Source organism: Salvelinus fontinalis, chromosome 6 (assembly GCF_029448725.1).
Source record: "Salvelinus fontinalis isolate EN_2023a chromosome 6, ASM2944872v1, whole genome shotgun sequence".
In the NCBI taxonomy this organism is placed as follows: Eukaryota; Metazoa; Chordata; class Actinopteri; order Salmoniformes; family Salmonidae; genus Salvelinus; species Salvelinus fontinalis.
In genome coordinates, this window is record NC_074670.1 from 20,156,831 (window position 1) to 20,173,995 (window position 17,165).

The window sequence follows — 17,165 nt, forward strand, 5'->3', positions numbered from 1 at the left end:
AGTACAGTAAAGTATGTCCGGCTGCACGTAGCTACAGCATGCATGACTAACCAGTACTGTAACTTACTGTATGGCGGTAAAAAAAGTTATAATTTGTATTTTTTATTGCAGGATACGGAGACGCTGTCCTCTGAGACGTCTGACTCTGTGGCGTCCAACTCGGAGCTGTCTGGTGGGAGCGCCTCTGGAGACGACCAGACCCCCAGCCCCATCTACAAGAACCAGAAGCAGCTGCCCCAGTCACAGCTACCCAAACCAGTCCAGTCTGGGGAGAGACCTAGCCCCACTGAGTCCCGGTCTCAGAGGAAGCCCCCAGCCTACTCACGCCAGTTCTCTGCCCCTCACCTCCAACAGAAATCAACCTCCACCCAGTCTAAGCTGTCCTCGGCCCACCCCCAGCTCCTGCACTCCAAATCAGAGTCCCCTCTGACTCAGGTCTGTGCTTTCCAGCCCACCCGCCCCAAAGTACCCCCTAAGCCCCTGGATCTGGAGCGTCCCCACAGAGCACCACTGGCCCAGAATGAGATGCGTCGCTCCCTGGACTCAGGGCGCATCAGGCGGATCTTTGGTCAGCAGGGGAACCCTCCTCTGGCCAGGGCCTTCTCAGAGCGTCTGAGTGGAGCTCCAGACCACCTCGCCCGCTACCACGCAGCCAGGGCAGCCAGCCAACCATCCCCGGGTCAGCAGCCCCCTCAGCAGGCCCAGATCCGGCCCGTGCCCCTCTCCTCCACCTCAGAGGACCAGGGAAAGATGGAGAACTTCTACTACGAGATCGCCGGGCCTGAGAACCCGCAGGGCCCCCCCAGCTACGCCCGCCACAGCTACCAGAACATGAGGCTGGATCTGGAGGATAACTTCCGACCGGCCCCCCACCCAGAGGCCAACAAAAGGCCCATCTACCGGGGGCATCACCAACCCCAGCCTCTCCACCACAACCAGGGTGGACCCAGAGGGGACAGGGGGCCCCAGCTCTGGTCCAAAGAAGCCACGCGGGCTTGGGCAGCTGCCCACTCCCAGTCCCACTCATTCTTCCACGGACACTCCCACTCTCACCACCACTCCCAGGACGGCTCCACCCACCACCATCACCCCTCTCACCACCACCCCCGGCTCCAGACCTCCTCCTCAGTCCGGCAGGCCCGTAGTGAGATGCACCCCCTCCCCTCCTCCTCCATGGTTCCCCTGGCGCTCTACCAGCACCAACGCAACCTCCACCGCTCCAACAGATCAGCCTCCACAGACCTCACCTCCTCCCAGCTACACCCCTATTTTGAAAACGGGAAGGTGTGCTATCGTAAGCCAGAGGAGGCTCCTCTGAGTCTGAGCCAGCCTCCCCAGGGCAAGTCTCTCCAGGGCCAGCCATCCCAGCCCTCCCCTCCCCAGTCCCACAGACCAACCTCCAAGGACCTGTCTGAGCCCATCTACGTCAACTTCCCTTTCCCCAGCCCCTCTACTGGGGCCCAAAACACAAAGAGCTGGACCAGCACAGACCTGGATGGAGACTCTACACAAGATTCTGAACCTCTTGCCACGCCAAACCCAGAGGATCAGAGACAGTCCTCCCCCCGCCTGGCCCCTGACCAGGGAGGCTCCACCAGCGTTAGCCTCACCCCCTCCACTCCAGACAGCCCAGCCGCCCACAACGACTCGGCCGCAACGACCCCAGGGAGCATCCAGGAGAGCAACTTCCTCCCAGCTCGCACAGCGTCTACATCGACAGGGATCCACTACCGCAGCCGCTCAGACCCCCAGAGCTCCAGCTGCAGTACGGAGCCCATCCCGGGCCTGTCGGGGAAGGAGATCGCCTCCCTGCTGATAGAGAAGCTGGCTGAGGAGGAGAGGGCTGAGGGTCCCTCCACAGTCACCTCCTCCTCTGCCAGCTCCTCCCCTGCCATGGAGCACCCTGCCAACCCCTACCCCAGCCAGCAGCACAACCAGCCCCCGTCTGCTTATAATGTCTACACCCCGGGCCCCTCACTGATCAGGGCTCCTCAGAGGGCCGGGGCAGAGGGCTTCCAACGCCTAGACCCACTCCGGAGGTCCTCGCCCGGGGGCCAGTACAGGCAGGCCTTTGACGTCATGCCCTCAGGCGATCAGGTGCTCAAATACTACCGGACCCAAGACTTTACCCCTGGGCCCCAGGGAGAGCACCAGAGCTCTGGCGCTAACCCCTACCCCCTTCGGCAGCACTACCAGGAGCCCCCCTACCCCATCCAGAGCCCCCAGGACCCCTGCTCCTCCAGCTACCCCAGCCAGCCCCTCTTGGAGCCCTCCGACTCCCCGTCTGCAGCCTTCTCCAACCTGACGCTGGGAGCCCCCAGGCCCTACCCCAGCCAGCCAGGAGGCCTCCAGTACAGCCAGTACCCCTTCCATCCTGGCCCGATGCTGGGCCAATACCCCAACCCTCCCCCCCGCAGAGATGTGGTCCACGAGGCAGTGCTGCGGCCGCAGGGTCTGAGGAACCAGAGAGGGCTGGCACGGCAGGGCAGTTTACCTGGACCATCACCCAACTGGACCATCCATACTGAGGGTCAGACACGCAGCTACTGCTGAGGAGGAGCGCAAAGTAGACTTTTACACACTGTACCCTATCAGACTGAATGTGAAAGAGAGAGAAAGAGCTAGGAAGAGACCATGTAAAACTCTCATGGTCCACAGAGAAAGGGAACAGGACGATAGAAAGCCTTCCTGGAAACGTGAGACAATCGGTCATGTTTAGAAATGGGACCAATGGCAAGGCATTCTGGGGTAGCTAGACATAAAGTCCAGTTTCCTGTTTGAACATTCCCTGGGGCCTATCACCATTTCACACCGGCAACCACTGGACCAATGAGGAAGAAGAGATCAAAGAGATGAACCGAAAAGTGGCTTAGATTTGAAAACATTCCAGAGCAGACTGTTGTTTTGAGTGTTGAGAAAGAAAGGCAAATAGCTGCCAGGGTCTTTTATGGATCAAAATGGGCTTAGGTGGTGTGCGTGGCCAATGGTGCGGTGGCCGAGCAACAATTTTAGAGGCCCTTCTGTTGGCCGCAGTGACAAAATGTAACAGTTTTAAAGCACATTTTCTCCAATTCAAAAAAAACTCTATGGTGGCCCCATGCCATGACAAAAACTCCTGACTGCATCATTTTATGAATTGTAGATTCTCCCTGTGTCTAGCTTTTATTTTAGTGATGGTTAGTTCTCAAAGATGAAAATATATAGGTCCATCTTTCTACATACTTCATCTCTTTTTAGTAATTTAAGTTGACACTGAACATTTCTTATCCCGACAATGATTTATTATTTAAAAATGAAATATATATACAGTATATATATATATATATATCAGTACCAGTCAAAGGTTTTGACCCAGCTACTCATTCAAGGTTTTTATTTATTTTCTACATTGTGGAATAATATTGAAGACTTCAAAAATATTAATAACACATGGAATCATGTAGGAATCAAAGTGTTAAACAGATTTTAGATTCTTCAAAGTAGCCACCCTTTGCCTTGATGACAGCTTTGTGCACTCTTGGCATTTTGTCAACCAGCTTCACCTGGAATGCCTTTCCAGCAGTCTTGAAGGAGTTCCAACATATGCTGAGCACTTGTTGGCTGCTTTTCCTTCACTCTGCGGTCCAACTCATCCCAAACCATCTCAATTGGGTTAAGGTCGGTGATTGTGGAGGCCAGGTCAGCTGATGCAGCACTCCATCACTCTCCTTCTTGGTCAATTAGCCCTTATACAGCCTGTAGGTGTGTTGGGTCATTGTCCTGTTGAAAAACAAAGGATAGTCTAAGCGCAAACCAGATGGGATGGCGTATCGCTGCAGAATGCTGTGGTATCCCTGCTGGTTAAGTGTGCCTTGAATTCTAAATAAATCACTGACAGTGTCACGCACCATCACACCTCCTCCATGCTTCACTGTGGGGACTACACATGCGGAGATCATCTGTTCACCTATTCTGCGTCTCACAAAGACATGGCGGTTGGAACCAAAAATCTAAAATTTGGACTCATCAGACCAAAGGACAGATTTCCACTGGTCTAATGTCCATTGCTCGTGTTTCTTGGCCCAAGCAAGTCTCTTTTTCCTTATTGGTGTCCTTTAGTAGTGGTTTCTTTGCAGCAATTCGACCATGAAGGCCTGATTCACGCAGTCTCCTCTGAACAGTTGATGTTGATTTGTCTGTTACTTGAACTCTGTGTGGCATTTATTTGGGCTGCAATCTGAGGTGCTGTTAACTCTAATGAACTTATCCTCTGCAGCAGAGGTAACTCTGGGTCTTCCTTTCCTGTGGCGGTCCTCATGGGAGCCAGTTTCATCATAGCGCTTGATGGTTTTTGCGACTGCACTTGAAGAAACTAAAAGTTCTTGAAATGTTCCGTATTGACTGAACTTCATGTCATAAAGTAATAATGGACTGTCGTTTATCTTTGCTTATTTCAGCTGTTCTTGCCATAATATGGACTTGGTCTTTTACCAAATAGAGCTATTATCTGTATCCCACCCCTACTTTGTCACAACACAACTGATTGTCTCAAACGCATTAAGAAGGAAATAAATTCCACAAATTAACTTTTAACAAGGCACACCTGTTAATTGAAATACATTCCAGCTGACTACCTCATGAAGCTGGTTGATAGAATGCCAAGAGTGTGCTAAGCTGTCATCAAGGCAAAGGGTGGCTACTTCGAAGAATCTCAAATATAAAATATGCTTTGATTTGTTTAACACTTTTTTGGTTACTACATGATTCCATATGTGTTATTTCATAATTTGGATGTCTTAACTATTATTCTACAATGTAGAAAATAGTAAAAATAAAGAAAAACCCTTGAATGAGTAGATGTGTCCAAACTGTTGACTGGTACTGTGTATATCATAATATATAGTCCTTTTTATTTTTTACATAAGCGGCCCGGAAAAGCACTTAGGCAGCCCGCCCAAGACTTTTCTATGCAGAAAAAACCCTGGCTGCTGTACATTTTAACAGATGATTTGGTGTTCTGCACAGTGGTTTGATTGGGTTTGCCTTGTTTGTTTTTTACACGGTTGTAGTACTGAGAGAGGACTCCACGGGGAATTAACCTCGGTCTTTCTCATTTTTAAATAGAAGAACCTCAAATGCTGCTGATTTGGTTTAGTGGTTTTCAGAAGCTTGATTTTACATGTTTTATTTATTTTATATTTTGTTTCAAGGAATGCATGTAATATAAATCATTTGTTTGAAATAAGTCTGTCGTTCCACCAATTCGGTACCTTTTGATATGTATATTGTTTGTTGATTTCACCTACTTTTAGACATTCTATCATAAAGAGTACATGTTCAACTTAATTTAAAAAACATGTTTTCCCATCGAGGTTGAATAAATAAAAAAAATACTATTGTAAGTGCCAAATAAAGTGCCAAATAAAGTAACAGGCTTGACGATTTTATCTTAAATCAGCCATAAATCCCCTCGTGGCAGAGGATATGTAAGCTTGTTGTGTGTAGCAGGGAGGGGCGATTGAATGCAAGCTTCACAAAACAAAACAATTCTTATAAAATGTCAAGCCTGGGCATCTATGGTTAACAGGGTTGACGTGTTATGCTCGGCCCGCTCAGTTTTCCACTGCAAAACACCAGAAATGTTTTCAGAAGAACCAGCTCACCTGCTCTTACTCAATTATTTGGACTAATAGATGTTCAATGTGTTTTTATTATTTAAAAATTAATATTATTTTAAAAGTTTCACCATATTAAAACAAGAGTTCACATGACCGGGTTGAGCTTAAAATTAGGGAAAGGTTTATTTTTTTCCTTAAACTGAATGACTAATTGCATTTAAATGAATAGTCTTCAGAAATGACTGTCAAAGCAACAAAATAACTAGGGCTTTACAATGATGGAGAAATGTTCATCTTCTTGAAGTCACAGAGACATCAAATGCAGAATTTTTATTCATATAAAAAATATATTTATTGAATTTTCCGTGTGGTCTATATTAAAGGGCACTTCATCAAATATAACGCTGTTAAATGTTGTACTTCAAATATCAAAGGGACGCAAAAGGCACTTATTTTGTGGAACGACCCAAGTAGAATTTGATTGTTTTAATTTTTATCCCTGGACAGAATGTGAGTGTGTGAATGTATGTACGCATGTCTAAATGTGTCCATGTAACCAATGACGAGTGTCTCTCATGGTGAGCTAAAAAGCACATAATTCATCAAATGAAAAACTGAAACAAAACATTGCCTTCTGTTTTAGGGAAACTGTTTTTACAGACAGTACTTTGTCGTTTTAGGATTAGTGGTACTACACTAGTTTGTGCTGTCATTCTGAATCCTGTGTGTGTGTGTGTATCTCTGACTGATGGCAGAAAGTTTGTACTGTGCGTCTTATCTAATGTACTTATCCTTGAAGGATGTTTTTGTACATGTTAAAAAATCTAACGGATGCTTTTATCCAAAGTACTGTGCTGATAATACAATACCACACACTGGTCCTCGGTTGTTTTTCTGTATCCGTGTTGGTTGAATACAACAGAAGCACCCCACATGTCCTTACCTCCATTTTGGGAGTTGTACTCACTGCCTGCCCCTATGCAACGTATCCCTGACACATACAACACATTACTAAAGGTGTGATGTGATGATTCAGTGGAGGCAGAAACCACATACTGTATGTGTTTGTCATTCCATTAACAAACCACCATGTCTTAATTCATGTCTCTCCCCTATTCTGGCGTTAGGACTGCAATACTGGTATTGGACATCAGGGGGAGACACTTCATCTTGGTAGATCATTACCTGGACTGTAATGGTTTTTGCACAGACTTCCACTATATTGAACTGTGTGTGTGCGCATGTATATCACTTCAATAATGTCGCTATGACTGTGTCGGTTACAAAACTGGTTCAATCCTTTCCCAGTCGTTGGTATGTCTCACTGTCTTTGGATACTTTTCCATCGCAGATAGACAAATGTCCCAGTGTAGTTGTATTGTAGGAGAGCTAAACAAAGGACAAGGTTGTGTTAGGCTAGTTTAGCTTAGCAGTGCTGTCCATTGAACATTGGGAACTATACATCTTTTCAGGGGTGTTTCCTCAACTGTGTTGTAATGCTGTGATACCACTGTAATGAAGTGCAAGGGAAGGACGAGCTGTTTTGTAACAGGGTAAGAATGTGAAATATGGTGTCCGTATTCCTCACGGTGCCACTTCTGAGATATACTTTTTGGTTTTTGTTCAACGTGCCTTTTTGATGAACAATCATTTGGTTCCATGAAGCATGTTAAGGCGGTAACTTTCTCTCTCTAGGTCCGGGCTGGTAACATTGAATGGTATCTTGCCATGGTATCTAGCTCTACTATGAAGGTTCAAGGCAGCACAGAGGACCTGGTACTCTTAGTGTCCCTAAACTCCTTACATTAGATGAAAGAAAATTGCACATTTTTCATTAAACTCCCTAATGACTCTGGACTTGGGCTTTTTGAAGGATAATTGTTTGTGTGCACGCATGTGTTCTGTTACTGTGTGTGTGTGTGTGTGTGTGTGTGTGTGAGAGTATGGTCCTGTTGGTCTATAAGCATGCATCCCTCCCTCCCTCTTCTCTTTTATATCTATGCAGTGACCTAGTACATTGAAGTCCATACAAGTTGGAAAGACTTAACATGGCTATACTACCTATGTGTGTTTGGGTGTAACCTGAATTTTCAGTCCAATACTATCCCTTTCAGCCTTATAGCACTTGGCAAAAGGCAGTTAATCTTATTTTGTATTGTTTTCCAAGGTGTGAATTAAAAACCTGATGGTTACATCAAAGATGAAACAATTTGTAATTGTGTTTTTTTCCTAAACTACAGATTTTGTCATGGAATAGAATACTAAAGAATTGAAATGTATAAACACAATGGACATTTTAAAGATTAAGACATTTAAAGTTGCAGTTTCATCAGCGATTTTAAATTAAATGTATTCTTCATCCATATATTTACTTTACCATTATGCAGCCTTGGGATTTCACCTTCTACCCATTGTTTGATTGAAACTAAACTGGTTCTGCATTCTGGCTGTAACCCAGAGAGTAGAATAGCAGAAAACCAATGTAACATTATCCTTCAGCTGCATAGATGGCCTTCAAACAGTTATTCTTTAAACCAGGAGACACCATTTTGTTGTCTTTGGTCCCTTGTCCTGATATTTCTTCAAATTAAATGTGAACATCTTCAATGTACAGGGTGTGTGTGGAGTTGTTTGTCTCTTGCGACTCCTGTGACGTCACCTGAAGTTGGTTGTACATCCTGACCAAAAGGCACTCCTACTTTTTGATGAGGATTCATCAAATTAGACCGAGACTAAAAGGTTTGGGTGTGATGTATTCTATAGGTGTGCCATGTCCATACACAAAACACAGCGCAGTGAGTTCTCCATGGTTTTGCTTTTGGCACACCCAGACAGCAAATACTGGTAAAACCAGAAAACAAAACCTGCTATTGCACAATTAAAATATTTTGTCATCCTTTTATGTAATATACTGTAAAAAATATAAGTACAATTTCCAAAGGAAAGGTTAGACCATTTTAGGATCATTTGAGTACAACAGTTATGCAGTGCCTAGCAAAGTATTCAGACACCTTGGATTTCTATTGTGTTATAACGTTTGATTAAAATGGATTTAATTGTCTTTTTTGTAAAAATCTACACAAAATACTCTGTTAGTGGAAGAAAAATTATATTTTTTAAGATCAATACAAAATTCATAACTAAAATGTAGTTGTGGCCTAAGTGTTCAGAATCTTTGTTTAGGAAATCCTAAATGATTTCAGGAGTGCAATTTGGCTTAACAAATCACAAGTTATATGGACTCACTCTGTGTGAAATAATAGGGCTTGAAATGATTTTTGAATGATTAACCCTTCCTCTGACTTCAGAAAGTATTCACACCCCTTTTTCCACATTTTGATGTGAATTTAAAATGGATGAAATTGAGATTTTGTGTCACTGGCCTAAACACTACCCCATAATGTCAAAGTAGAATTATGTTTTTAGAAATGTTTAGAAATGAATAAAAAATTACAGCTGAAATGTCTTGAGTCAATAAGTATTCACCCCCTTTGTTATGACAAGCTTAAATAAGTTCAGGAGTAAAAATTTGCTAAACAAGTCACGTAAGTTGCATGGACTCACTCTGTGTGCAATAATAGTGTTTAACATGATTTTTGAATGACTACCTCATCTCTGTACCCCACATATACAATTATCTGTAAGGTCCCTCAGTCAAGCAGTGAATTTCAAACACTGATTCAACCACAAAGACCAATGCCTCATAAAGGAGGGCACTGATTTGGTAGATGGATAAAAAAAGAAAGTTATTAATTACACTTTGTAGTGACTGGGTGTATTGATACATCATCCAAAGATAGAGGTGTCCTTCCTAACTCAGTTGCCGGAGAGGAAGGAAACTGCTCAGGGATTTCACCATGAGGCCGATGGTGACTTTAAAACAGAGTTTAATGGCTGTGACTGGAGAAAACTGAGGATAGATCAACAACAGTAGTTACTCCACAATACTAACCTAAATTAAAGAGTGAAAGGAAGGAAGCCTATACAGAACAAAACTATTCAAAAACATGCATCCTGTTTGCAATAAGGCACTAAAGCAAAACTGTTAAACATTTGGCAAAGAAATTAACTTTATGTCCTGAAGACAAAGAGTTATGTTCTGGGCAAATCCAAACATCACGGAGTACCACTTCATATTTTCAAGTATGGTGGTGGGTTCATCATGTTATGGGTATGCTTGTCACTGGCAAGGGATTTTTATTTATTTTTAGAAACAAAATATGGCTAAGCACAGGCAAAATCATAGAGGAAAACCTGATTCAGTCTGCTTTCCAACAGACACTGGGAGACAAATTCACCTTTCAGTAGGACAATAACCTAAAACACAAAGCCATATATAGATTGGAGTTGCTTACCAAGACGACATTGAATGTTCCTGAGTGGCCTAGTTATAGTTTTAACTTAAATCGGCTTGAAAGTCTAGGGCAAGACTTAAAGAGGAATGTTTAGCAATGATAAACAACCAAGTTGACAGGGCTAGAATAATTTTTCAAAGAATAATGTGTAAATATTGTACAATCAAGGTTTGTACAAAGCTCTTAGAGACTTACCAAATAAGACTTACAGCTGTAATCAATGTCAAAGGTGTTTCTAACATGTATTTAACCAGGGAGCTGTTATTTACATGTTAATCTAAAACAAAATATACACCTTTTCTTCCACTTTGACAGTACAGAATATGTTGTGTAGATTGTTGACAAAAAATGACAATTCATTTCATTTGAATCCCATTTTGTAGCACAAAAAGTGAAGAAATTCCAAGGGGTCTGAATACTTTTGCAAAGAACTGTAGCTCAGAGATTCTTGAAAGATGGAACATACAATATATACAATATATATTAAATACAATAAACTGGATTCATGTCAACTCAGTCAGACACCATAAAAAGCATTTTATTTTTTACATGTATTGTCCAACAAGTGTTTAAAGGCCTTGCTTGTATCATTCTAACATGAGATTACTCAAATACGTAATACAAATCTCTCAACTTTTTATTTATTGCACTATATAATGCTTCAGGGCTAATTTTGTTAGCAATTGGGCATGTTTTTATAGATTCAGAACATAAAACAACATTTATTAAAAGTATCACTTAGGTATATCACTGCAAATACTTCCACAGTTTAAGCATATTAATATTTATTCAGAATATTGACAAAAATATCGATCTTAAGGGGGTTACCCATCAGTGACAAAGTTGAAATGCCTCTAATGGAGTACAGATAATTAAAACAGACATTTTTAAGTTCAATACAAACATTGTCTAAATAATGGAAAATAATTCATTAGAAATTCCCCAATAAAAATAACTGTTTTATCAAATCTTTCAGCAACCTGGCAGAGTTGACATTAGACATAAATCTGACGGAGTTGATGTTTTCCGGAGTTGACAATTTGCATATTTTTCTTCAACCTTCAAGCGGTATACTTAACAGCAATTTAGTTTTTCCTCAGTTATTTTATGACTCTTAAACCTAATTAAAATCAACATATTTTGACCAAAACTCATATTCTATCTTAATCTATAAATAGGGTGACCACATGTCCCGGATTGCACGGGATAGTCCCACATTTTGTCCCTCTGTACCGCGTCCCGCATTCATGTCCCGCATTTTATCAAATTTAATTAAACACCACAAGAAAAAATTATAATGGTTGATTTGTCCCTTTTTCAGTCAGACATTCCAAACTGTTTATTGCAGTTACGTTGCCCTTATTAAAAAAATATATCATAATTTATATCATATGGTGATGTTAAACACTTCTCCAATCATTGTTGATATCATAGGCATATCGTCAACCAATCACATTTCTCAAATCCTTTCAGGCTGAATTCCAGGTAAACTTGGAGAGGACAGTTAGTCCTCACTACTTACAAAAGTGTGCTACTGATGAAGAGCTACAAAAGTAAGTAAATAGCCGTATTAGACTTAAGCAATAAGGCCCTAGGAGGTGTGGTATATGGCTAACGTACCACGGCTAAGGGCTATTCTTAAGCACAATGCAACTCGGAGTTTCTGGACACAGCCCGTAGTCGTTATATTGGCCATATATCACAAACCCCCGAGGTGCCTTAATTGCAATTATAAACTGGTTACCAACGAAATTATAACAGTAAAAATAAATTTTTGTCATACCCATGGACAATCAGCATTCAGGGCTTGAACCACCCAGTTTATAATGAAAGATATAGGCCTAAGGTAATTTCGTAAAATTTGTGAGACTCGCCAGTCTCTGCTCATTAGTTGCTCATTCAAAATATTTGATGATACTTTAAAAAAAAAACGTTTTTTTAAGTCTACCTATTGTTTTACATTCCCTGAGACCAACCAGAAATATTTCATTTGCCACATATTACCAGATAGAGAGTCTGTTAGGTGTTGCTGCACCTATCATTGAATACAAGGGAAGCCAGCAAGCATTTGGCCTCTCTTGATATATATATTTTTTTACATAATAGCCAATCAGCATTGAGCTAAACTAAGTGAGCTCAACTGTGAATGGTCATAGCGCACCAAAAAAAATCCTATAAGGGAGATGGAGTTGACAGGTTATTGTTGTGAACATGGTGATTTCAATAGTGTTTGTCTAAATCTATCAAAGTAGGGGGGCGGAGCTAGCATGTTGGAGTGAACGGCGGTGTGTGAGGCTCCTGCAACTTTTTTGCGAAATAATCTAACTTAACCTACTTTATGATACTTTTTACAACAAACGTATCTTTCTAATACAACATTGTAACTTTCTGTGTAAAAATGCCGAGTAATAAGCGACCAAAGGACAATAAATCCACATCGGAGGCCTACTCCACACCAAACAACGAGACAGACATGGCGGAAGGCACAGGCAACAACGTGACACTTAAAGAACTTTCCCAGGCTTTGGGAGAACTACGTGTTGCTTTAGCTGAGGATCTTAAGGCTACTATTGCTGAACTGGACACCAAAATCGAGAGCACCATTCGAGCGGTCGCTTCGCAGGGCCAGAGTATTGTGGACCTTGAGAGGGCTTCTGAATTCAACGCTGGTAGGATCGACGAGTTAGAGAAGCTGTGCTCGTCACTGCAGGGTAGTGTGCAGAGGCTTTCTGTGAAAGTGGTCGACCTGGAGGGCCGTTCCAGACGTAATAACCTTCGCGTTGTTGTTCTGGCAGAGGGGGTAGAGGCGGGCTCTCGCCCCACCGACTTCTTCGCCAAGCTATTGAAGGATGCAATGGGATCGGATGTTTTGGCTTCGGACCCCCAGCTGGACCGTGCACATCACGCTCTTGTCCCAGTGCCTGGACCGGGCCAACGTCCTCGCCCAGTAATCATCTGTTGTCACAGTTTCAAGACCAAGGATCTTATCCTGCGCGAGGCCCGAATGAGGGGCAACCTGTTACATAAAGGGCACCGCTTCCGTGTCTATGATGATTATGCGCCCGATGTGGCAAAGCACCGTGGCGGCTACAGAGATGTCATGACCAAACTCTACAAACTCCATCTTTGCCCGGCCTTGCTCTTCCCTGCAAGACTAAGAATTACCCCGCCTTCCGGTGAGAAGATTTGGCTCTCCTCGGTTTTGGACGCAGAGAAGTTTATCCGGGAACATACGCCAATCCCCCGTACAGGTTAGAGTGCCTTGTCATTGTGTGTTAGGGTCTGCTCATGGAATCGAATCCATACTATACCATAACGGGTGAAACCGTATTGAACGGTCTCAACAAGGGCTACCGAACATGTAAGATGCTGTGGAGGGAGGTCTTGGCTCTCAGTTAAAGTCACTTTCATTCTGGCTGTGTTCAGAGCGATGCCTATTTAGGATGCCTTCCAGGTTTGATCATTGACACTTTCGGATGAATATACTTATATTCCCCCATTATTTTGTTTTGTTTCGTTATTTATTTTTCCATTCTTACATTTATTGTTATTACAATACCATTTATTTAATGCTTGCAGGGGACTGGGGGTGATGGTTGGGAAGGGGCAGACACAGACACCTGGATAGCAAGTTGATGTTTTGTGCCGTTCTGCCTTTGTTTTAGCCGAGGGCCGCTCTCCCGATTAGATCCCCACCAGCCCTCTGTAGTGTCTGTGTAGGTGTGCGTACATATAATTATTATTTGTACTTTATAATTATTTTCTCTTAGCACTTTACTATTATGTATGTGTATATTTTAAATTAGTGTAGATTATTACTCTGGGGCATGAATGTTTCTGTATGTATGTGTGTGTATGTGTATATATGCATATGTATATATGTATGGGCGTGTGTGTGTGTGTGTATATGTATATTTTTTTTTTTTAAATATATGCTTTTATATGTATTTTTGGGGGATGTGTGTGTGTGTGTGTATGTATATGTGTGTGTATGTGTGTGTATATGTATGCATGTATGTATGTATGTATGTATGTATGTATATATATGTATGTATGTATGTATGTATATATATGTATGTGTGTATGTGTATATATATATATATGTGTATGTATGTATGTATGTATGTATATGTATGTGTATGTATACATGTATATAACCTTTTTATTTATTTATTTTCTGACTGGGGGGTACGTTTAATTTAGAAAAATTCTTGTTTCCGATCTAACCCACAATATGTAAATGTACGGCTGTCTAAGTTGGTTGCTGATGGTTCATGTTTAGACCGGCAGTGCTTAGCAATATAATCTTGTGATGCTATATCTTGCTTATCTCAGGGATTGACCCAAGATGACGCTTAAGTGCGCAATATGTTTAAGTTGCAACTTATTCTCTTTAGGTTTATTAGATGCTAATTGGACACTTTATTCGCAGGAGCCTCCTCAGTTCATATGTTAGTAGAAGTTCTAGGATAGTGAGAGGTGAACGTATAGTTGGGATTTTATTTTTGTTTTACCTCTTGTTCGAGGTCGCGCCATGCTTTTTTGGCATCGGCCAGACAATGTGTTTATTATTTTTATTTTTCAATTTTTTTCTCTCCTATTTGTGTATGCCTGTTAAAGGTGGGTTGATTGGGGGGGTAAATAGTGGGGAAAGTAGGGGAACAGGGTGGGAAGTAAAGGAGCTTGCAGGGGGGTAAGGGGCTGGTTGGATACTGCTCGGGTGTAGCTGCTACATATGCTGATCGTGATGGTTTGGTGCGCTTTCTTACCTTTTTATTGAGTTACATGTTATGCAGGCCACCATAGGAACTACAAATGAGAGGGGAGCGGGGCTCACATTCACTTCCTGGAATGTCAAGGGTTTAAACGAACCAATTAAGAGAGGCAAGGTCCTAGCCCACTTGAAAGCACTCTCGTCTGATATTATATTTTAGCAAGAAACCCATCTGAAAAATAATTCTCATAGCAGACTTAAATGTAGGTGGGTGGGGCAAGTGTATCACTCTAACTTCTCTGCCAAAACGAGAGGCACAGCGATTCTGGTACGGAAAGGAATTCCCTTTCTACATAAAACCATTATTGTGGATAAAGAGGGTCGTTATGTGATCGTAATAGGAGAGATCCACTCTACTTCTGTAACTCTACTAAATATCTATGGGCCAAACATTGATAACCCCTCTTTTTTCAAAAGAGTCCTTGCCCTGATTCCAGATATCTCCCATACTAACCTGATCATTGGAGGGGACCTTAACTGTGTGCTAGACCAATATTTGGACAGATCCTCTACCCGGCGAACCCCCACCTCCTATTCAAGTGAATTCTTGAATACCTACATAAAGAATTCTAACTTATTTGATATATGGAGGATCACTAACCCTACGGGTAGGGAATACTCCTTTCACTCTCATGTTCAAAATGTTTATACTCGAATTGACTACTTTTTGGTTGATGCTAAACTACTCCCCTATACCTGTAATGTGAAGTATCATGATATTATAATCTCGGACCACAGTCCACTCACCTTCTCCCTGAGATTGGGTGACATTGTACCAAACGAGAGGGTCTGGAGGTTAAATCCTCAGCTCCTCACAGAACCAACATTCTGTGAACATCTTAAAGACCAAATAACATTTTTCTTTGATACCAACGACAACACAGAGACTTCCCCAGCATTACTGTGGGAAACACTTAAGGCTTATTTGAGAGGCTGTATCATCTCCTATCAGACTGCCAGGAGTAGGCAAAACAGGGGGAAATTGGTAGAACTGGAGGGACAAATTCACTTACTGGATAGGGAGAATGCTAGACATCCGTCTATGGAGAAACATAAAAAAATTACCTCTTTAAAATTTGAATATAATCAGATTCTCTCAGCTAAAATTGCGAAATCTTTTCTCTACGCCAAGCAAAAACATTTTGAGTTTGGTGACAAACCACACAAATTACTCGCCAGACAACTTCGAAAAAATGTGAGTGACCGAATGATTCACAAAGTTAAATCTGCATCTGGGGAATTACTCTCTTCCCCCAAAGACATCAATGACAGATTCCGTCAGTTTTATGAGACTCTATATACATCTAAAGCAGATCCTAACCCCTTAATTATGCAAAACTTTTTGTAGGACTGTAATCTTCCTGCCCTGAACCAGGAAGATTCTAACTTCCTGAATAAGGAAATATCTCTCGAAGAAATTCGAGAAACAATCAAAACTCTAAAGAGTGGCAAGACCCCGGGCCCAGATGGATACCCTGGTGAATTCTATAAAACATTCAGCAACATGCTCTCTCCCTACCTGCACAAAATGTTGGTTAAGGCCAGAGAGGATGGAGCTCTCCCATCTACTTTGGAGGAAGCATTCATTACAGTTATACATAAGAAGGGTAAAGATCCGGAAGAGGTAGGGTCATACAGACCAATATCCCTCCTCAATACAGACCAAAAGATTTTAGCAAAAACCCTGGCTAACAGGCTTAGCACTTTAATTGGCAAACTGGTCCATTCGGACCAGACCGGCTTTATCCCGAACAGAAACTCATTCTTCAATCTCAGGCGCCTCTTCAACATTATGTATTCTCAGAGGTTACCAAACGTGGACCTTGCCGTTATATCTCTTGACGCCAAGAAGGCTTTTGACCAAGTTGAGTGGTCCTATCTATTCAAAGTCCTACAGAAATGTAATATTGGAGATGGGTTCATAAATTGGATCCAGCTTTTATATAGGAACCCCTGTGCGAGAATACTCACTAACCAATCATTGTCGCCCCGATTTAACCTCTACAGAGGGACAAGGCAGGGCTGTGCGCTGTCGACTATGCTCTTCGCCCTAATCATTGAACCTCTCGCTCAGGCGATTAGATCTGATGCAGCAATACACGGCTATAATACTAAAGATACTCTAAATAAGATTTCCCTATACGCAGATGACATTCTCCTCTATGTAACAGAACCCCAAGCTAGTATTCCAGCTATTCTTGATGTGATTAATTTGTTTGGTACCTTCTCGGGATACAGAATAAATTGGAACAAGAGTGAATTAATGCCCTTACGGTTACAAAACACCTCCTGGCTAGAACATCTTCCAGTTAAGTTATCTTCAGAAAAATGTACCTATCTAGGAATTGTAGTTACCAAACAATACTCCTTACTATTTAAAGAGAATTTCCCCTCTCTGATGCAAAAACTCAAGACAAACATACAATTTTGGAGAACTCT

General features: G+C 42.2%; 1 protein-coding gene across 4 annotated transcripts in view; it reads left to right on the forward strand.

Moving 5' to 3' along the window:
- LOC129857307 (rho GTPase-activating protein 33-like) overlaps positions 1–7,806 on the forward strand; it is a 42,721-nt gene extending 34,915 nt beyond the window's left edge. For all 4 annotated transcript variants that reach the window (XM_055925421.1, XM_055925423.1, XM_055925419.1 and 1 more), the window contains one exon: positions 112–7,806. In XM_055925421.1, the coding sequence (XP_055781396.1) occupies positions 112–2,553 (2,442 nt within the window). In that variant the 3' untranslated portion in view covers positions 2,554–7,806. The remainder of the gene's footprint in view (positions 1–111) is intronic.
- The last annotated feature ends 9,359 nt before the right edge of the window (positions 7,807–17,165 follow it).